This window comes from Anser brachyrhynchus (assembly GCF_964034855.1).
Source record: "Anser brachyrhynchus genome assembly, chromosome: 1".
NCBI lineage: Eukaryota > Metazoa > Chordata > Aves > Anseriformes > Anatidae > Anser > Anser brachyrhynchus.
Window position 1 is genome coordinate 103,967,861 of NC_137694.1, and position 23,154 is coordinate 103,991,014.

Consider the following 23,154-nt stretch of genomic DNA (forward strand, 5'->3'; position numbering starts at 1 on the left):
CCCAGAACTGGACACACTACTTCAGGTGGGGACTAATCAGTAGTGATTACAGGGGAAGGATCATCTCCAGGGACATGTTGGCAGTACTTTGCCTAATGAAGCCCATTCATAGCAGCAAGGGCACATTGCTGGCACATGTTCAACTAGGTGACCACCAAGAACCCCAGTGCATTTTCTGCAAAGCTGCTTTCCAGGTGGTCAGCGCCCAGCATGTACCGCTGCCTGGGGCTGTTCCTCCTCAGGTGCAGGACTTCCCCTTCTCGAGCTATATGAGCTTCCTGTCAGCCCATTTCTCCAGATTGTCCAGGTCCCTCTGGATGGCAGCAAAACCCTCTGGTGTATCAGTCACTCCTCTAAGTTTTGTATCACCTGTAAAGTTGCTGAGAGTACACTCTGCCCCATCACCCAGATTGTTAATGAAGATGTTAAACAAAACCAGACTCAACAGGGACCCCTAGGGTACACTGCTAGCTGATGGCCTCCAGCTAGACTATGTGCTACTGATCACCATGCTCTGGGAACAGCTAGCTGTTAAGCCAGTTTTCAATCTACCTCACTGTCTGCCCATAGAGCTCATACACTCACAGCTTGTCTATGAGGATCATATAGGAGACAGTCCAGGAAGATAACAACCATGACTCTCCCCTCATCTACCAGGCCAGTCTTCTCAGTGCAGAAACTTGTTGGTCATCCATGACTTCCTCTTGCTGAAGCCATGCTGACTATTCCAGATGATTTTCTTCTCCTTCATGAGCCTGGAAATGGCTTCCAGAATTAGCAGCTCCATCGCCTTCCTCAGGATCAAAGTGAGGCTGGCCAACCTGAAGTTCTCTAGGTCCTCCTTCTTGCCCTTCTTGAACACAGGAGTGACATTTGCTTTCTTCCAGTCTTTGAGCACTTCTCCCAGTTACCATGATTGACCAAAGATTACTGAGAGCAGCCTTGCAGTGACATCTGCTACATCCCTCAGCACTCATAGGTGCATCCCATCAGAGCCAATATACTTCTGAAAATCCAGTTTGCCTAAGTACTCCCTGATCTGATTCTCCTACAGCAAGGGTATATCTTCCTTGCTCCAGCCTTTCCCCAGGCTCTCTGGGAATCCTGAAGGCTGGTCTTGCTGGTAAAGACCGAGTCAAAGAATGCATTCAGTACATCAGCTTTTTCCTCATCCTGTGTTACCAGGTCCCCCATCTCATTCAACAATGGACCCACATATTTCCTAGTCTTCATTTTGTCACCAATGTACTTACAGAAGCTTTTCATGTTGTCTTTGGTGTCCCTGACCAGATTCAATTCTATTTGTGCTTTAGCTTTTTTAACTTCATCCCTTGGACAATGTCTCTGTATTCCTTCCAGTCCACCTTTCTTCCATCCTCTATAGGCTTTCTACTTGTGTTAGAGTTTCTCCAAGAGCTCCTTGTTCATCCATGCAGGCTCTTTTGCCTGACTTCCTATTCATTGGGAAGGAGTACCCTTGAGCTTGGAGGAGGTGATCCTTAAATATTACCCAGATTTCTTGGGCCCCTCTTCTCTCCAGGGTATTATCCAACTGGACTCTTCAAAGAATATCCTTAAAGAGTGTGGTGGTTTTACTCAGCTGGGAAGCTGAGCTCCACTACAAGCGCTCTCTCACTCCCCCTCCTCAATGGGAAAGGGGGAAAAATACGATGGAAGGGGCTCAAGGGTTGAGATAAGGACAGGGAGATCACTCAACAATTATCGTCATGGCCAAAACAGACTCAGCACAGGGAGATTAATGTAATTTATTAACTATTACTAACAGGCTAGAGCAGTGAGAAACTAAAAACAAACTAAAAACACCTTCCCCCCACCCACCCTCTTCCACCTCCACCCCACAAGTGGCGAAGGGGAACAGAGCAGAGAACAGGGCCTGTGGTCAGTCTATGACGCTTCGTAACTGCCGCTCCTTCACAGTCACTCTCTTCCCCTGCTCCAGCATGGGGTCTCTCCCACAAGATGCCATTCTTCCCAAACTGATCTGTATTGGGTTTGTGTGGCAAGGTTTTGGTAGCGGGGGGCTGCAGGGGCGGCCTCTGTGAGAAGAATCCAGAAGCTGCCCCATGCTAGGTAATGGCCAGTTTCAGCTGGCTCCAAAGAAACCTGCTGCTGGCCAGAGTTAAGCCAATAAGTGATGTTTGTGCCTCTGTGAGAGCAGATTTAAGAAAGGGAAAAAAACTGCTGGGGAACAGCAGCTGGGAGAGTAAGGAGTGAGAAACAGTCCTGCAGACACCAAGCTCACTGCAGAAGGATGGCAGGAGGAGCTCCAGGTGCTGCAGCTGAAGTTCCCCTGTGGCCTGTGGAGAGGCCCCTGGTGGAGCTGACTGTCCCCCTGCAGCCCATGGGTCCCACATGGAGCAGATCTCCAGGCTGCAGCCCGTGGAGGAGCCCCCGGTGGAGCAGGTGGATGTGGCCTGGAGGAGGCTGCGGCCCATGGAGAGCCCCCGCAGGAGCAGGCCCCGGGCCGGAGCTGCAGCCCTTGGAGAGGAGACCATGCAGGAGCAGGGGGTCTGGGGGGAGCTGCTGCCTGTGGGGGACCCATGTTGGAGCAGTTTGCTCCCAACAGATGGACCCCATGCTCCCATAATGGAGCAGTTCTTAAAGAACTGTTCGGTGCTGCCTTATCTAACACGGGGCAGCTTTTGGCCTCTTCTCACAGAGTCCACCCCTGCATCCCCCTGCTACCAAAACCTTGCCACATAAACTCAATACACCTTTATGTACAAAGCAAGGATCTGGTCATCAAACATAGAAGAAGGCTTTGGAAGCATGAATCTAAATGAGAAGGCAAGTACGAGCTTGTGTCTACTAACTTTAGTAATCTTCTGATAGGCTGTTCTAAAAGTCTGAAGCTCAGCTCAAGACTTTCAGGTTTGCAGAACTGCCATTACTTATCACTAATTTGAAACTGCAGCACTCCAGTCATGGGAGCCATCCACCACTACTCCAACTCCAATAAGGTCATAGACCTGCAACTGTGCACACATCTGTAACTCATAATTTATTCTACATACTGTATGCCTTGGTACACAGGCACGTAAGAGAGGCACCCCAGTGTGTTGCATTCTTAAAAAGGGTCTGAGGGATTTCTGCAAAATGTTCCTTATAGGAACTTCCTTGCCTACAAGCAAGTGCTGGAGGTGATCCCACATAAGACCCATTTTGTTGATTTTGTGATTCCCTCCCTGTCATACCACTGCATGCCCTTTGTTCACTGCCTCACAGGGCTGCTGGTTACTCTCTCCCTCCAATGTCATTCCTAGTTTAAAGCCTTCTTTTTGAGGTCAGCCATCCTTTTTCAGAAAATATCTTTTCTCAATTTAGTGAGGTTGATCCTATCTCTGCCAAGCATTTTTTACTCCAAAGATTACCTTTGAGGAAAAAAAAAAAGTTTTCCTTCACTTCATGTCAAGCCATTTTGAGCAATCTAAGCTATTTTCAATAAACCAAGATGTCAACCAGTTAACAGAAAAGGTAGGGGAAAAATTAAATAAGAATACCTGACCTCACAACTTTTTGTGACCATATTCCCTTTTGCTAAGGAGGTACACTAATGTGAAAAGTTGTTACCAAAGCAGCACAATTAACCTCTCTCTATCTTGAGCTTCCAGAAGACATTTAAAAAGACTGTCCAGCCATTCCACAGGCTGGACCATTTGCTGTAAAACAAACATAGTCATTCATATGCAGAACATATCATTCATTTTGCAGATATTTAATGAGTTCTGCAAAATGAGCTACACTTGTGTTTATAGCTGTAATCATTTCTAACTCTGTTGAAACAAAAGTAACATTCCACAGAAAATTTAACTCGGTGTCTTAGTAAGAGCTACTTAATTAGAAAGTTTTGACTTGCTCTCCTATATTTTGACCGTAGCCCATCAGGCATTCTGAAATTCTAAGCTACCCTACCTTTTATGGTTAATAAAGTTAACTTGCCAAAAATCTTACATGACAAACTGTAAACAATAACAACATACATACATAGCTACTGACAGAAATACAATTTCTGTGCATTTTTAGTTAAGGATTTTTCAATAACAAGGAAAAAATTCATTTTATCACACAGTGTGTAGCTAAAAAATAATGCTCCCCAAATTAAAACCTCAAAAACCCTTGAAGTGCCACAAACATCGGGAAACACAATCTTAATGAGAACCATTGTGCAATCTTGTTTCCTTTTATAAAGTTGAAATAATAAGTTTACAAATGCCTTTTGTTTCCAAAACGGTTTTGCCTTATGCTTCCCATGCAGATTGCTCTCTACTCTAAAAATCATGTCTGGAAAAATTTGGACAGACATGCTTAATTCTACAACTGTATCAAATGAATTCAGCCTGATAATTCCTTTTTATGCATAAAAAAAACACCACTAAGAAGAACAAAATCATTTTAAATTGCATGTAAGGACTTCTTCTGAGAAGTCTTAAAGTTCCATTAGGTCTTGCAAAAGGGTACTGCCTTCATTATACTTGAAAAGCATTCTGCCTAAAAAGTATTCGGTCTCTTTAGAATGTATAGAAAGATGGTGTGAATAATTTGGCTATTTTTCTATTCCACTCTCCAGCTTCTCCTTTTATTTCTTAACCATTTACATCAAGGTTTTAACAATATTGTTTTTCCACTGATAGAAAATTTCAAACAACATTTTGTTTGAAACAAGAATGTCTGATAAAAACTTGAAGAAAAATTATCTTCATTGATTTTACCTACTCAGTCAATCCTCTTCTGCTAGTGTTGAGACATATTTTAGTTATGATTTAAAACTTTTCTTTTTTTTTTTTTTTTGGTAAGGTTTCTTAAAGACCAAAGGGGCTTTCTCAATTTAAACCTCTAATCTGAAGTTTCAGGTTTCTACTATATATAATCATGAGTTAACAAAATGGCCATGGCTCTTTTTCCTTTCTTATGGATAACTGTAGCAAAACTTTTTACATGTCAATCATCACTTACTGTCCTTCCCCTAACGTATAATAATTCTTTGCCTTTTGACCAAAAGAAAAATATTTACATCTGTGATACTAATTAGCTTTGGGGAGCAATCCTAGTTCTAAATAATACTGTCACGACACAAGGTCCTGTCTCCCCTGACTGAACTGAGTTGCATTTCAGCTCCTGGGCAGCTGTACTTCTCCATAGGCAGAATTTTACTGTCTTATTCTGATAAAGACATTTAAATCATGTGATCTGTGAGGTTGTATCAAACAGCATTTTTTAAATTCTTTCATGACTAGAAACTTTCAGGGGAGATCACTGAATTCAGAAAATGTTCCTACAGGTGTCACTGAATTACTTCGTATTTGGGGAAGAAGGACATTTTCCCTGCCTTCTCTATCTCAGTTACACAAGGGAATAACAACTCTTTACTTAATTTAAATATCATTAATGAACAGTTTCAGAGACTTAGGTATTAGTGTATAATGTTATATCAATTATTTTCCCTCTGAACTTCCCCCACTCAATTCCACTCTGCTCTTCTCCCCTCCTATTAAGTGAAGGAATGCTTTCCTCTTCACTATTAAACAGAAAAATCAATTTTCTTTCATTTTTCTTTCCATTCTCCGCTCGCTTTTTCTTATATCTGTCACAGTTTTGTTCCCCTCCCTCCAGGTCTTTCCTGCCCTGTCTCCCTTTGATTCCCCTCTCTCTTCTCTCCTTTTTCAGAGGCTTTCATGTATGCGAGATGAACATTCAGTACAATGCAGTGCAGTTCAGTGAACAAGTGTAGCTGCAAGGATATTTCTTTGAACAAACAGGAGGATGGTTTACAATACCTCTGCCCTTCTCTAAATCACTCTCATAGCTGCCATCTCATCTCCTGTTCTCATTATCCTCCCTCCTATCATCTGTTCTTCCTTATCCTCTTTTCTTGGCCTTTCTTCTCACCTTCCTGTCTTTATCATCACGTCACTGCTCTCTCTCCTTGCCTCCTCCTCTGCTGGCTCAATCCAAACTGCCTCTTCTCGTTAATGCAAAGTATTCTCTCCACATGTATTACATGGGACAAGTTGTTCAGATGGTGGAGGCAAAAATTCCTGTAGCCCACTGGATGCTGCCTTGTAAGTCAGCATAAACCTTTAGAGACTTTCTCAAAACAAACACGGTGCAAGAACATTAACACAGGAATCAAATACATGCAAAGCATAAACAAGCTTATTCATGGGACACGAAGTTCAGTATTTGAAAGTGTCACTACTGAAACAGACAGTAGAAGTATCCATTAATGGGACTAGTTCTTCATATGAGGTGTTGCCTGTTACACTAGAAACAATATTAGTATCTTTTATATCTCAGGAGATACTGAAACCATCAAAAAACACAAAGGTATTTGCTTAATGCTTATCTTTACTGTGATAAGCATTCTGGAGAACACACATTTTTTTTCCTCTGGAGAAAAACCTGTTAAGTTCTTGCATTTCATAAAATCTACTCTTACCTTCTAGAGAGGTGACGAGATGAAAGAAGCAGATCATCCAGAGCCAACCCATTCCCAACACTCTTCTTGCATTGATGCCAGCATTAGAATCCATGAAGATTCTCTGTAGTTTCCACCATCTCTAATAGACACTCACTACTCCATTGAAACGTTCGGAGGTTGCTTGAAGCGTTTCAGTATCAAAGCATAGGCCTTCACACAGTAATACTGGTTAAGGAAAGAGAGAAGGTGGAAACAGAAATGAGGTCACAATAATACAGAAAAAAAAAAAAACTGGCAGTTTTTATCCACCTACTCTATCATTTACTACTTCAGAGCTATAGGTGAGAAGAGTAGCAAAGGCCCAATATGTACCATATTTCCATAGCATTTAGTCCCAGTTGTTTTGTACACTGCCAGTGAACACAAATTCTGAGACATTCATGGCATCAGTGAGAGTGGGGTTCCCAGATCAATGTTAATCTCTCACACAGTATAGGCTGCATTAAGTCCTGACCCTTTGCATCTTTGGCAACATCCTTTGGAAGGTGTCTATTCCAATTCCCTTGCATTGTTTCCAAATTCTGTCTCTTATAATTACATTTGACATATAATTGCTTTTGACAGTAGCCGTGACAGGAGAGTTTTCACCATTTGTGAGAATACAAATCTGCACTGCTGACACACTTTTACGCTAAAAGTAACTACATTTCAGATGCAGACAATTGTCCCTGTAAAGATTTTGCTGCACCACACTACAGAAGCTGGACAGTACTATTCCCACAAACGTGTTGCAGGTGAGGAAGCAAACACTGTGATTTTTAAGGTCAAACAGGGAATCTGCATTACTGCCAAGAAAAGAACACAAGTCCAAATTTATTATCTAAGAAAAAAAAATAAAAGAAAGAAAAAAAAACAACCACACCACTACTAAGAACCTGACATCAAGGCCACTGTCACAGTTTGGGAACAGCACAGAGCCTAATCCAGGACTACATTAAATCAATCCAATCCAATAATTTTGCTAAGGAAGGTGTTTCTGGCCTCATCTGCCCAATTCTCAGCCCACAAAAGAAACAGCATGGAAGTATGAAGGTTACATGCAAAGAACAGTATGTTTTTTTTCTTTATGTGCTCTTTGTGCAGAGCACTGAAGACACTTCAGGGAGACACTGAAGCGTGGCTAAGGAGAAAAAAAAATTGTCTCAGGCAATATAGAGAAGAAATTGCTAAGTAACTTGGCTGAAATAGGGGACAGAAGAGCTGTAATTTAAAGGGACAGCCTCACTGCAATTATCTGAAAACCCAGCAAAAGGAAAATTGAGCCATTTTAGAGTAGCATAGAACAAGCAGCCTGGGAAGTATGAGATGAGGCAATGGAGTAGAATTTCATTTGCTTTGCTAAAGAGGGGCAGAAATTACTAGACAAAATGGGATAGATCTGTTTTACACTGTCCCTGATGAGAACCTTAAAAAATAAAAATAAAAAAAGTCAGTTAAACATGACTGAGGCAAAATGAAGATTAAAAAATAAGATAGCAGTAATAAGGTATCAGTTTAGGAAGGATGTAGACAGCACAGAAGAAAAACACCACACATGAAACTGAAAAGGAGAAAATTTCAGGCTGAATGATCAGCATACTCTTTCTTACAGAAAGAAGCATATAGCAGCATTCTCCAGGTAAAGGTCTGAAGACTATTGCTTGAGACAAGAAGGGATCTGGGGGTGCTAATCAACAGGAGGTTCAACACAAGCCAGCAGTGTGCCCTGGCAGCCAAGAGGGCAAAACATTTTGTGGTGCCTTTAACATAGCACAGCCAGCCAATCTACAACAGGCATCTGCTTTATTTAGTGCTGGTGCATCCTCACCTAGAATATTGCATGCAGTTCTGAGCTCCACAATACAAAAAGGATATTAAGATACTTGAAAGCATCCAGAAGAGGTTAACAAAGCAGGTAAAAGGATTGGAAAGCATGTCCTGTGAGGAGAAGCTGAGGGCACTTGAGTTGTCTAGTTTGGATTAAAGGAGGCTAAGAGGTGACCCTGTTGCTCTCTACAACTGCCTGAGCCGGGGAAGTAGAGAGGGAGGTGCCAATCTCTTCTCCTTGGCAACCAATAATAGGGCATGCAAGAATGACACAAAGCTGAGCCAGGGAGGTTCAGACTGGATATTAGGAAAAAATTCTTTACCATAAAGGTGGTCAAATACTGGAAAAGGCTTCTTAGCGAGTTGTTGATGCCCCATGGATGTCAGTGTTCAAGAAGCATTAAGATAACACCTTCAATAACAATCTTTAACTTTTGGTTAGCCCTGAAGCTGTCAGGCAGTTATATTAGATGATCTTTGTAGGTCCTGTCCAACTGAACTATTCTATTCTACTCCGTTTCTTGGAATTTCTGAAAATCATAAAGCATTTGAAGAGTATAACAGCTCCTGAGGATCCAAATGTCTTTTAATGATTCAGCCCTATAAAACACTGAAGATTTCAAGCAGTAAAAAAAGACCAACTATATATTGCCCATCCTGTACCTAAATGGTGCCAAGCGTGAAGTATTTCATGCAGCCAGTATCCCTGCAGCACCTTCTTTATGAAGATAAAGGATTCCCACAAAGTTCTAGCACTGTCAGTGAAGACACCTGAACAGCCACAAGGCACTAGTGTTGCTGAACGGGCTAGCATTGATTACAAATTCTCTTCCATCATTGCATGTTTTTCCCAGAAGGGAAGTGGATTTGTGTAGTCACTTATCCTGCAGTACTCCAGTGACATATGTCTTGAGTCTTGACGACGTGGTCATGCAAATGGCCCATCTAGGAGGGATTTCCTCAGAAAAGACTGTTTTTTCTCCTGGGTTTATCTGACCCTCTGAGACTTATGAAGAACAGTAACAACTAGAGATACTGTACTGTTTCACCGCTGGCCACAGGTTCTACTGAATCTAAGCTTTGAAGAAAAATCCTCACTTTCTAGTCCTTTTGATTAAACCCATAAATCACAGACCTTCACTGAAGGATAGCCCAGCTCAGTAGGTGGACAACTTGTAACCACAGATCAGTAAACAGTACACAGTGCCACTCTAACAGTCAACACCTACAAAACCTGCATAAAAATAGCAGTTAAATACACACCTGAACCATGCTTCTATCTGGGTTCTACAGGATGAATTTGGACATGCCTTTAGTATTAAGAAAAAAGCAAGATTGTTCAAGCATTTCAAAAGCCCTCTAAAGAAGAGACGAGGGCCTGATAGGTTCTTCCTCTCCAGAAATGGAATGTATCTGTTTCTTCGAGCTCTTCATTTCACACAAAGTAAAAGACCAAAACAGAGGCAGCAGGGAGAACTGCCGGTCCTATAGTCCCCAATTACTACAGGGGACCTAAGGGTCAGTTTCATTATTCCATTTTATGAAAGCTGACAGGAGTTTGATCCACTGCTCTGAAGGGGTTATCATCCTGCATTACTTTGCAGAAATCCCACCTCTAATATTGGTCCAAGTACCTTATTCACTGGAGCCAAATGTAAACAATGGGTCTGTCAACACAGTGAAGGAACTGTCCATTCTTAATCTAGAGTTCTTTTCTTGACAGTCTTCCTTACTGGAAGAACACTTATGTTTTCAGATGAGCAGTCAGCAGAATAACTATTCTTCATGATTTACTGCAAACCACGTTTCAGAACACAAGAATGAACACTGAAGCAGATCAACAGTCTATCTAACACAGTTTTCTATGTGCCTCCAGTGGCAGGTAGAGATTTAGAGCCAGCTTGCAAGCTTGGCCTCTCTCTGTTGCATTCAGCTACTACTTCTCCAGCATCCACAAAACTACAGTTGCTAAAGGGTAGACCCCAATCCATTCCTTCTAATATATCTTTATGAATTTATCTAATCCCAATTTTGAAAACTTGCTGATACTCTGTACACACTTCTATGGCAACAGATTTGAAAATATATCTATCCCTTTGCAACAAACTACTTTTATGTATTTTAAATTGATCTACCAATAGGAGCTGAGAACCTAACAATGCAAGATTTTTTTTACTGTTCTCATTCTTCCTAACTGTCCCAAGAGCTTTTCTAGATCATCTTGTTTTGTCCCACTGGAAAAATGCTTCTTCCTTGTTTGTGATTAACTGACTCCTCTAAGCCGGTATCACAGTAGAAATCATTATATAGACATAACTTCCCTCTGCTACACTTTATTCAACAAATGTCCCTCATAATTGTCATACTACTTCTACATGAAAAGCATCTAGATGCAAAGGAAATGCACCTTCAAAAATTCTTCAGGGTAGAGCAAATACCTTAAAATTTTTGGTAGCAGTCTTTTATCCTTTTGCACATTTTGCACTGTGACTCATAACAGCCTAATATTATCTCTCGGTGAGGAGAGATAAATGAGCACAATCATGGAGAGTCAATAAACTACTGCATCAATTAATGTATAGTACACACACCGATTCATCATGTTTAGGTAGAGGAGAGTACAAGAAGTGGCGTTATCACTTCTTCCCATTCGTGTAAAATGGGAAATCATGATAGTATCATACATCAAGTCAGAGGCCTTTCCCTCCACCCCCACATCTCTCTTACTATAACTGCTTCTTTGACACGGAGATGCCCTTGTGCCTATGGTCATGCACCTCACCAGGTAAAATCTGATCCATCCAGCTCACAATGCTGTTGTGAAAAGCTGTCAATTTTTCACAGCTGTGTTGCCTGTGCAACACCTTGTGCATGACATAATACTGTTTACCTTTGGTCTTTGACCATTACAGTAACTGCTATTCATAAAAATCTTTCTACATCTCAAACAGCAAATGAATAGGGGTACAGCAACACATCATTCATCACCCAGGGTTTTAGTATTTTGAAATTAAATGTGATTTTCTACAAAAGTCATCACTGGTGCACATATAGCAGCACAGAGATGTTTAATTCAATTTATAAATCATGTCAATAGTTCTTATATATCATTTTATCCTCTATTACTTTTTGAGATTATTTTGATGACACCAAAGTACTTTTAAAATATCTGAGAGGAGAATGGAATTTGTTACAGACCCTTGTGGGGTTTTAATCATACATGCAATTTATTAATTTACTTTGGAGATAACCGTTCTAGGTGTTAATGTATAACTAATCTTGAAATTCTTTCTCAACAATGTATACAATGAAATATTTTCTGTAGCTGGTCTGATCACGCCTATAAAACCAGCTAAAAGGTTTCACCTCGATCTGCAATGGAATGGGGCTGTGTCTATGTCTTTTGGGATTCTATAGTTTACAACAAAAATCCAAAGGTTGATTTTGAACGCTATCCAAAGACAGCAATTTAATTCCTTGTTTACCATTGAAATATCAGTAGTCTTGAAGCTGAATTTCCGTGCTCTGACAATACATTTCCTAGGGAGATCCAATCCAAGAACTTTCATAGCCCTTAAAGTAAACGGATTTTTTTTTTTATTAAGCCCTTGAGGCTTGGATTCACCCCATCAAATTGGATGCACGAATTACGAGCATCATTCCTCAAACAATATCTAGAGTAAGCGGACTGACCTCAAAGATCTTTATTAGATATCTAATATGTCCACTAAATAAAAAGGGAGCTATGCATAGCTCAACTCTCCCCAGCAAGTTATCTGGGGAGTTATCTGTGAAGTCTTGCAACCTGTCCTGTACACAGAATAGACGTATTACATATTTCTTTAGCTAACCACAGTGCTTTCCTTCAAATCTCTCTTCTCTGCTTACCTGGCTAGGTATATGCATCACAGCTTTGCTTGTCACCCTTCTTTTTCTTCCTGACCAAAATTCATTCACCTCTGCCCTGTCTTTCCCCAAATTCTCACAATGCCTCCCCATTATGTTTCTACCATGCTTTACAAGATGGACACTGACCTCTTGATATTACTGCAATTTTAAAAAATAGTAATAAGATTTCCCTAATTAAAGATACAAAAGCAGCTCCTTTCTTTGCTTACTAGGTACTTGAATTATATGCATGTTAAATACCACAAAATGTATTTTAAAGCTCCTGAATAAAATCTCTTACCACCTCACAGGATCTGACTTGACGATTTTGGAGTGATTCATGAGTGCTCGTGCCATTCATGGGCACTGGTAATCATACTCAAGTTTCTAACACTAACACCTGGAAGCAAAGCTCCAGCTTTGGTCTTTTAAACACATTACAGAGTGAAAATTAAGAAACATTTTCTTGTACACATTATCCATCACTTACTTGTCTGATACAAACTTTCCTAAAAATAACAGGAATTGCAAAAGCATAGAGGTTATTCCATTTAATTTTTACTTAGTAAATAGAGGAGACTGTAGAAAGAAGAGAGATAACAGCTGAATAAATAAATATAATTTTGCTCTGCTCATCTCAAATTTTACCCTGTTTTTCTGGAAACTTCTTGCAATACAACTACGCACAGAGCCTTGCAATACACTTCTATCTATGTGGAAATAAACATGATTTTTTTTTTTTCAATTTCAGGTGTGATTTACCTTTTATAGGTATAACTTAATCTGTATAAAAGCAGGATGATTTTCAGATTTTAAAGAATAGAATTAAACCTTTCTTAAGCACTGTGTAAAAGGTTGTATTTCCAAGATCTTAAACAAAGCATTTTATGTTTAAGGGATTTGACTTAAGTAACCCTGAGGGTGGCCATATGTACTGGCTCTGGCTGGGATGGAGTTAACTTTCCCTGCAGTGGCCCACATATATTGCAGTGCTCTGCACTTGTAGCTAGAACAGCACTGGTATCACACTAGTGTTTTGTCCATTGCTGAGCAATACTGGCACAGCATAAAGACTCCCTCCAACCCACCCCCGAGAGCCAGCAGGCTGGCAGTGGGCAAGAGGTGGTAAGGGGACATCTCCAGGGCAGTTGACCTAAACTGACCAAAGGGATATTCCGTACCATATGATGTCACACTCAGCAATAAAAGGTGGGAAATGAGAAGGAGAGAGGGTGCTTTCATTATGAAGATGTCTGTCCTCCCTAACAACGGCTACGTATATTGAGGCCCTGCTTCCTAGGATGTATCCAAACATCATTTGTTGATGGGAAGTAGAGAATGTATCTTCTTCCTCTCTCTGTGCTTCCGCACAGCTTTTTTTTTTTCCTCTTCCTTTTTTTTTTTTTTTCCAACATACTTTCTTCTTCCCCTCTTCTGAGGAGGACAGGTAGTAAGAGAGCGGTTGCGGTGGAGTTTAGCTGTTCAGACAGGTAATACCACACCACATCATCAACTTCTAGATGAAAAGATCCTATGGTAGTTAAAATTATTTGAAAATTGAAATTTCCTTCTTGTGTAATACTGGCACCAAGTTTATTTAAATACCTGAAGTTTCACAGTAATTTTAGGGTAGTGACACCTACAGTTTATAAGGACTAGTTTGAAAAAATCGTGGAAAATGATGCATACTATTTTGTCATTGGAAAAAAAAAGGGAAAAACATTTTTCACAAGCAATATTCAAGCAAAGGATGTCTGACATAAAGAGTATGTCCCTAAAATCACTTTCTCATCTTTTAAGCAGTGCTGATCTTGCTTCTTTTGCACCTTAAATTAATGTGATTGTTAATGGATGGAAAAATATAATCAAGGTGCCAAGCACAGTGTTAGTAATGGTAAGACAAGCAATAGCATAAATCAGGCAAATAACCTTGACATTTGCTTCCCAAGTCTGGGAGATCATCTGCAAATCTGCATGGACAAACTAGGCACAGAGCTGCAGAAGGGCCTTAAGGGCACTGTCAGGATGCTGTAAAAGAAATCAAGGCCCTGAAAGGTTGGGTGGGGGAAAAATGGTGGTCTTATAAAAGTAAGATATGGACAATGGAAGCTTACAAGCCTAAGAAAATGAATATTTTATACTAATGTTCTCTTCCATTTTAATTTAAGAGTATTTCCAACCATGTAAGGCTACACATGAACCAAGATCTATGTATAAACACTTAAAACATTGCAATGGGGAGGGAGAAAAAAAAAAGAGAGAATATCTTTCTTTTTAAGAAAACTTCTAACTTTAACTTTTTAACTGTTAAACTGTTTAATTCTTTTTAACTGTTATTTGTGGACAAAAGTTTGCAAAGCTCTTTAGTAAGGATTAAGGTTTTTTTTTTTATCTGCAGTAAAGACTTTTTAAAAATATATTTACTGTCTTCATCTCTGATTTTGCTTTTGACTTTATTAGGGTTTTAAAGCAAGGAGAATTTGGCATAAGCAGAAAATGCGTGCTATTCATATTCACAGTATTCAAATGTATGTTGTTCATTAGGAGACAGCAGCAGCACTGACAGCTGGTAAAATAAAAAAAAATATTTTAAAAAAAAACAGTCTTCTATGGGAATTCCTTCCATTTGAAATTGCCTTTCATTCCATGAGAGAAACTGACATTTCAAAATTGACTGCAGAAAGAACTAATAATATTAAAACATCCTCATTTAAGTGCTGCTCTCTTTATCAACCTAAAAAAACCTCTCCTTTCTTGCTCAAAGGATGCAATTTTGGGTTTTCAGATAACATGTTTAATGATTTAAACGTTGATTAAAACTATTTTTTCCATTTTAATCAGCCTTGTTCTGTCATATAGCTTGGCTCTCGAAGTGTTGACTGCAAGCGTTTTCAGATAGAGAGGCTACTTTTACTTTTAAAAACTATTTAATTATTAGCACTATTTATCACTGGTTTTATTCATCTTAAGAAAAGCAAGCACACAATGGTTCTCTGCAAAACACAAGGCAACAGAAGCACTGAAGCATAATCACATCACTCAACTTTTTTTTGTTGCCCTGATCTTGCCATCCAAACCTTAGTCCCCAGCCCCACTCCATGCAATTGTTTACCAGCTAGCTTCCATCCAGTTATACCCCATATCTCCTATTGCAAAGATCAGTTTTCTAGTTCTAGGATATGGAACTGGGGACTAAAAATTATCTTCAGTCATGCTGATTCACTTGAATGTTGCTGACTGCACCAACAGGTTGTACAATATACAGGCTTTAATTGCAACATGTCAATTAGAGTGTTGGATGTGGAAAACATATGCACAAAACTATGGGGGAGAAGGAAAACAGCTCAAATAAGAGTCAGTTCCACGATGCATCTTCCATGCTTATTTGACCATCATTTGTCAAGATAGGAATTTGGTCTACCATTAGTATGAGCCTCACACTCCCATCAGGCAGTAAAGCACTACAAAATAATGCTATACTGCACTGATCACACTCAACACTACTGTACACGAAAACTAACTTTAATCTATGTCTAACCATTTTTGGATTAGGTGTATGGCACTCTGCAGTAACATGCAAACAGAGATCTATCTTGGTAGCAATCCCCCAAGGAAATGTAAGAGCACAGAGCCAGGGATTGTGAAAACTAGAACTTATTCTGGGAATAAGAAAATTGCTGATTTCTCCAGTTTTTCCTCTCTCCAGTTCCAGCTTCTAAATCCAGAATCTTCAGACTTAGTCCCCTTCTCTCATGGTATGTTGGTCTTACTACTAAAGTGACTGATACCAGCAGCAAGAACAGAGAATATAACAGTCCCATTCGACTTCAAAAACATCTTATTTTTATACTATTTTTAAAAATCTTTATCAATTATATGTAGATATTTATTTAGAGGACAACAGTAATGATTTATGCAAGTTCAGAGCTCACACTAGGCCCCTACTTTGATTTTGTCAATCTGGTTACCCAAACTTGGCTCTTGTTTAGGAGACAGCTGAGGCAGTGAGGCAGAAGGCTTAGTTCAGAGAGCAGTGAGGCAGAAACAGCAGCTTGAAGAGATCTAGGTTGTAAAGAAGAGAGAGATGACCTGGAAGGGAATGACTGGGTGGAATGATTAGATGAGCTGAATGCAGCATTCCAGGGAGCCCATGTGCAGCGAAGGCAGGTTAGAAAGCCCCACCAAAAACATGAACTTGCCACTGCCACAGCCTGAAGAGCAACCAAGTCCATTGCCAGGTCCTTCCCTCATCTTCCTCCATCCTGCATTTCCAGCTCATTGTTTCCATACTTAGGAAATGGGAACATTACGTGCCACTAATACTTAACAAAAATAGAAAAGTCTTAAGAGGAAAAGGGAAGGCCAAGTGGATTATGGTAGAAAGATATTTCAGACTCATAAGATTTCTCTCTAATTACATTTGTACTATTTTTAGTGCCAGAGATGAAAGCAATAACATATAAGCCTCAGAGCGCATCCTGCCTCCTCTGTGTCTTAAATGCTTACTTATATTTCACTGTGGATGTTGGGGCTCGTTATTCTTATTACCAACCATGTTCAATAACAAAACCAAAGGACAACACCCGAAGTGAAACAAGGACAATGCACCACTTCCTTTCCTTGGATACTGGTCTCAACTGTAACACAGCAGATCCAAGACACATTTTCTGACATGAAGGTTGTCTCCCTCCCCAGTTGCCAGAGAGAGTATAATAACAAGAGCTAAATAGGTAGTTAGTCACTATTTTGGTTCCCTGAGTTGCAGGAACCTTCAGCTGTCTGAGACTATCCAGAGCCACTTCTAATTAAGGATGGGTAAATTTATCCATGAGGAACATGCAATTTTTAACATGATTCTTCTAGTCAACATTAGGATGACTTTTGACTGAAACAAGGAACACAAGTCATGTATCATTCCTATTACGTTATTTCACCAAATGTATTTCTAGTACACAGCCCAGGGCCCTGAGCAAACAGGTGCTATAGTAAAGCACCGAAAGAAAACTAATTACTCCTCAGCATCTGACTCCCAGATCTGTGTGTCACAGAAGAACACAACACCAAGATGCATGCAAACTACAGAAAACTCCCTCTGTCAAGTCTCTGTTTATCTGCTAGATCTGAACGGACCACTGACTTATACTCAGGTCAGCAGAATTTGTTGTCAAATCATGTTGTAGTACCGAGTCTCTGCCAATTCCCAACGCAGAAGTATGCTTAGAGAAGGATATGAGGAGAAGGCCACTGGGATGCTCTCTGTGCTAGTAATTAAATGATCATTCCTCAAGAGAATTATTCCAGTCCTGATATTACAGTGATGGCAGTGATAACTGCTGGTGTGACTGCCCCTTTATAAACACCACATACTTCAAATGGGATTAGCAAAGTCACTGAAAAGTGAAAATGCATTCCCATTGCTACTGGCACCAGCTCAAAGCCTACTGACATTAGAAAGGGAAGGAACTGTCTCAGAGAAAATTGCAAGCAAGTATCCCAGTCCAGGTGTGTTTCCATCAGCAGTTCTTCCTGGTTCAAAGCCAGGAAGGAATAAGTCCAAATATTTTCCCTGGTGCAGAAGGTATTTTTGATCCTGCTTACTGGGATCAAATTGAGCCAAGCTGTGTGTAAAGCAACATTTGGAAGTTCAATTTTTATAAATAGTCCAAACCTTGAATTTCCAAACTGAAGTTATTCAAACCCTATCCAGAGGTCTCCACAGCAAGATCTCTCTTGTGATGTTTCATACCCTTCTTAAAGAATTGTTAGGAAGACAAAATAGTTCTGCCAAGGAACCCTAGTTCCATGTGTAGACATCCTCAGGATCTGCGGAAACCTGTTGTAAGCATGATGCTAAGAGCCCCCACACAGGCGTCTGCATACCACACAGTGCCTCTGAAGTGGTCAGCTGGGCCAAATACATTCACATCGTGTGTGTGTTTTATATTAAGTGGGAGAGAGATTAGGTCATTTAAGGAAGTTCTGAAAGCTTTATAGAACTTGGTGGAATATCATTGTGCCCCATTTTACCTTTCAAAATCAAAAGCTTGCTAAAACAGAAATAAATTAGACAGAGCTAGTAGTACTCAGTCTCTACCTTCTAGGGTTTAATTATATGATTTAGACACACAGAATATTTTCCGGAGACATGGCACAGAGAAAAGCTGCATTTGGAAACTCCAGATTCAGCAGAGGATTCATTTACATGGCAAGCCTAGAGGGGGAAAAAAAAAAAAAGTCTGTCTGAAAATGAAGTCATGGATGTTTCAATCCACAGGTCTGGACAGGACAGAATTTCCATCCTGAGGTGAACCAAGACCTTAAGGATCTAGCCTTCACATGACTAGTTTTCAGACTGGATAGGCTGTGTTCTGACACTATCCAGCATCTTGTCTAGTCCCAGAAAAGCACTTTTATTCTCCTCTTTAACTGCTGTTGTGTGCCTGTATGTGAACACAGCCGCATGTGTGCACATGTGCATGTGAAACATTTGAATACAAATTTCCTTGACAAACAAGCCCTGAGTAGCAGAATGCAGAGGGGCTTCTGGAAACACAGCAAACTGAAAACAGTGACTAGACAAGACTGATTTCCAAAGTTGCCTCTTATCTCAGAAGTGATCTCTAGAACAACCAGATATCACCTCCCTGACAGGAACATCAGCCTGCTCCAAGGTGTCCTTTTTTTAAGAGAAAAGATAGCATTTTCCATAAAAATAATGTGTCAGTACTTCCACAAAATATACACTTAAACAGTAAAAATATAAAAACAGCATACTTATCAATAACACACACAAAATTCTGCTCCTGATGGTAGAGGAATATTTCTTGAAAGCAAAATATATGCTTCTGAGAAGAAAGTGCTAGTGTAGTTCTTCTCTTTGTTAAATATGAAACTCCTTGTTTAAATCGAATGTAATAAGAATGATGATATAAAATGGCATCTTCTTACTCAGCAGATTTACACCTCACATGTCAGAGCACCGTGGCTGACATGAGAAGTTAGGGAGTTTTTATCCTTTTAGGGGTCTGCATGCCTAGTACAATTGTCAACAGAGAGATAGTTTTCTGCTATACAACAACTACAGAATTACACGCTAAATCTCCACAAGTTATACTTGTATACATCCCCTGAAGTCCACGACATTGCCTGATTGCCATAGAGAGCAAATATGGAAGAAGAGGGATGTCTGGCACAAATCTCAATAGACAGATGCTTAATGATAAAGTTGCAAAAATACGGAAACTTGCTGAATTTCTTAGTAGCTGGAATTAGTAGCCGAGTTAGTAGCAGGAAAAAGTATCTTAGCTGTATTGCTGTAAGATGATATACAGCTTTCTTACAAAACAGAGATTTTTCTTTTTTAGACAGTAAGACACAGTAGTAACATAATATTAAAGTAGGTTTAAGAAAAAAAAAAAAGACAAAATTATAGCAGGATCATCAGTTTTCTCCTAAAGCTTTAACCATCTTTTCTCTTCATACAAAAGTGTCTTTTGGCTTTTTGGAAAAAAAAAATAATCATTGTATGTTTATGAAAGAAAGCACTCTATCTGATATATTCTTCACAAACACTCTCCCACAATAGCACCCTTTATGGTGATACTGCCAACCTTTTGGGTTGTTAAACTACATTATATAGGTCTAGCTTGATCATACGTACCAGTTTCTACTTCTTCCATCTTCTATTGCTTGTGTATGCATTAACCATATATAAATATGGCCACAAAAATGAGTAGTAAACTGTGAAACCTTAACAGTGCACTAAATGTACTTTACACTAATTTTCAGGGACTTTTTCCCACAGGAGCTACTAAGGCATAATGCACACGTAACAAGGAAAAGCAGGTTATGGGGGAAGCAGACGTAGATGGGAAGCACTCCTGATGCCAGAGAAAGAGCATGCGCAAGTCTCAACAGTGCAGGGGAAGAATGAGTCGGCCACAAAGCAACTCTATATTAATGGTGGTACACAAAATAAGGGTTGAGAAACCATAGTGATCTCTTATATGATTCTCTGCTTATGGCACATGCTGTACTACAGGGGGAAAGGGGAAAAACACCTACACCTGGTCACAAAAAGGACTGTACGCAGTGAATTTGTATAGACACAAAGAAGACAATTCTCAGTCGACTGAGGTATCAGCTCTCTTGTCAAACATAGCCTACAGGAGCAAGGCATACTGGAGAATAAGCAGCTGTCTCCTTGGGAAGACTAGCTGCCTCTCCCCAAAACAGCATTTACATCATGTCAGTGGGTCAGCCTGCAAGTGAAATACAGAAGGCGAAGTCAGTAACAGCCTTGGTCAAAAGAAAAGAGACATTTCTTGCCCAATCCCTTCTAAAAACAGTGTCTATAACCCAAGCTGTTCTTGCCACAGTTAATAGCGTGGAAGAGCTGAGAACCTCAGAACAAAGCAAGAAAACAAGTTTTTCTGCATGATTTCAGTGATTATAGAGGATAAAATCTTACTTCATACAAGCTCCAATGCCCCAAAGCAATGGTCTTTTCTAGTATCAAAACATAAGGCCATACCTACTATTCTGTGTAGCTCAGTGAAGGAATTCAAATAAGGGTGAACTCAGAAGGCATGGTAAAAACATTTACGTATTGGAGGGGCACCAGTGCTTGACAAAGAACTAAGAACTGCATATATACAATTTGGCTAAGAGTAAATACATGCAAAAGGCAGTACAGGAAAGAATCAATCACCTCCAGTTATATGAGGCTTGCAAAATAACCTTAAGTGGCACGAGGAGTTGAATTTAAGGAATGAAGTTCTAAAGGAAAAACAGTAGGTTTTTTCGTTTGTTTGTTTGTTTTTTCTTCAGTATAGAGATCAGGTAACATGTAAGAAAAATGATTATTAGATTGTGGAGTATCTCTTCCTTCACTGTTCAGCTGTACCTATACTTTAAAGCACCTCAGCACTGGAGTGATCTCAAACTGGGAATGAAGAAAGCCCTAAAAACAGTCACTGCAATCCTGTATTAGTAGGTGAAGGCAAGCAGATCAGTTGTGACTAAACAAGAGGTGCTCCCACATCCAGTCTCCATGTTTCTGATTAGGATCTGTGTAGCAAGGAAAAGGGGAACCTCCCTTGCTCATCCCAGCTGAGGCAGCAGATCTGTCTCTGTAACAAATGTGCCTAGTAGCAGCTAATCATTCCCCCCATCTTAACTTTGTTCTTTTCATTTGCCCTCTCACTCTCCTTCCTCATCAGTTGATGAGCTGGTATCATTCCTAAACGAAGGATGCCCCTTGGGAGATTTGCTTCACTATCTTGACTTTATTTATGTAACTTGTGAGGGAGGCAGGTGAAATTCACTCCTCTCTTCAACCAAACAAGTAGGGTAATAGCCAAAGAGACGTCAGACTAAGTGAAATTATCTCAGTGGGCCCACAAAAGGCAAATTTAAAATACCCAACACAGCAACAGTAACATCACAATTTAATATGAGTTGAACGAACTTTTCACCATCTTGAAAAATAGAGCAGCACAGCTTTCCTCTGCCACAAACACTCATACAGCTTTCTGTCCCCTACAGGAGCATTCAACAACCCTATCCACAGAAAAGGCCACAAAGCCTTCCTTATATTGGTCCACCAGAATCAGGAATCTACACCACTATCAATCTACCTTTGCCTCCCTGCTTCAGAGACTTCTAAGGCAAGATTCAATTATAGCTCTTAAAGAAGATGGGGGGGGGGGGGGGGGGGGGGGGAGACAACAACAAAAGCACATAGGATCAGACCACACCAACCATGTATGTGTTAAAAGTATCTAATTTTGATACCGATTTCCATGAGAAGAGAAACTGTGACATGATTTCATATAGCTTTTATCTCCTTGCCCGCACATGGCATCTGACGTAAGTGAGCTTGGGGGTCTCTGGACCCTCCCAAGTCCCAGTAATGCAGACTTTCATACAGCAAACACTAGGATATGGAGTGACAAAACAAAACCAACCAACAAACCACCACCAACAACAATGAAAAAACAACACAATTTTTTGGAGTCTTAATCCCATTCCGAAGTAGTACTTCATTTGTCGTCTTTCTTCCCTGCCCCACCCCCACCCCCGATGGCAGAGACCCAATGATATCTTAGAAGATGGCTCTCTTCCTCCGGTCTCTTTGGACAGGCTCACAACATCCTTTCCCGCCAGCCTGCTCGCCCGCCACAATACCTTTTGTAGGACTCCAGCAACACCCCCTTCACTTCCCAGTATTACTCAAGAGGAGGCCTTCCCACCAAAGCTGTGAAGAGCTGTCTCCTGGCATCAGAAAAGTCGGACAAAGGCTGTTTTCACCGTGTAAATTACACCATCTTGGTGGGCCAGCGCTGGGTCATTCCCACTCTGCGCCCACTATCGCTTTGTCCCCCAGCCCAAGGCACAGCCAATAGATGTCTTCAATAAGCCCGACATTTGCGACCAGTCTCAGTTCTTGCACTCCTCTCCTGCCCCTTCTCTGGCAATGTTTTTCTTCTCCCCAGCCGGGTTCCCTCTCCCATAGACGCCTCTCTTCCTCCCGCTTACCAGAATCTCTCTTTCCCTCTCCCTCCCTCTCTCTCCGCCCTTCCCCTCCTCCCTCCACCCTCCCCCCTTTCCCCTTCCCCCTCCCTCTCTGTCTCCCCCTTCCCCCTCCCTTTCTCTCTCCCCCCTGCTCCTCCTTCCTTCCTTGCTTGCTTGCATCCATCCTTCCTTCCTTCCCTCACCTCACCCCCCCCCCCCCATACCCCTCCTCCTCTCTCTGTGCTTTACCCCCTCAACCTCTCTTCCCCTCCAGAGGCCCAGCCTAGCGCAGCACGCGAGACTACATGGGGATGGGGAGCTGCGCGACTGAGACCGCACGCTGTGAGGCAGCGGCCACTGCTGTCACCACCCCTCTCTATCACTGCCTCGGCCCACCCCCTCGCCCCCCGCCGGCATAACGGACTGTGCCGCGCAGGCTCCTGTAG

The 23,154-nt window shown here is 40.9% G+C and overlaps 1 protein-coding gene across 8 annotated transcripts in view; it reads right to left on the minus strand.

Annotated features, from left to right (window-relative positions):
* Positions 1-23,072, minus strand: part of EPHB6 (EPH receptor B6) — a 90,143-nt gene extending 67,071 nt beyond the window's left edge. For 5 of the 8 annotated variants that reach the window (XM_080589709.1, XM_080589706.1, XM_080589707.1 and 2 more), the window contains exons 1-2: positions 22,382-22,726; positions 6,458-6,664 (exon numbers count right to left, since the gene is read on the minus strand). In XM_080589709.1, coding sequence (XP_080445835.1) covers positions 6,458-6,551 — 94 coding nt within the window. In that variant the 5' untranslated portion in view covers positions 6,552-6,664; positions 22,382-22,726. The other 3 variants (XM_080589703.1, XM_080589705.1, XM_080589704.1) reach the window with 3 other exon arrangements.
* Between the last annotated feature and the right edge of the window lie 82 nt (positions 23,073-23,154).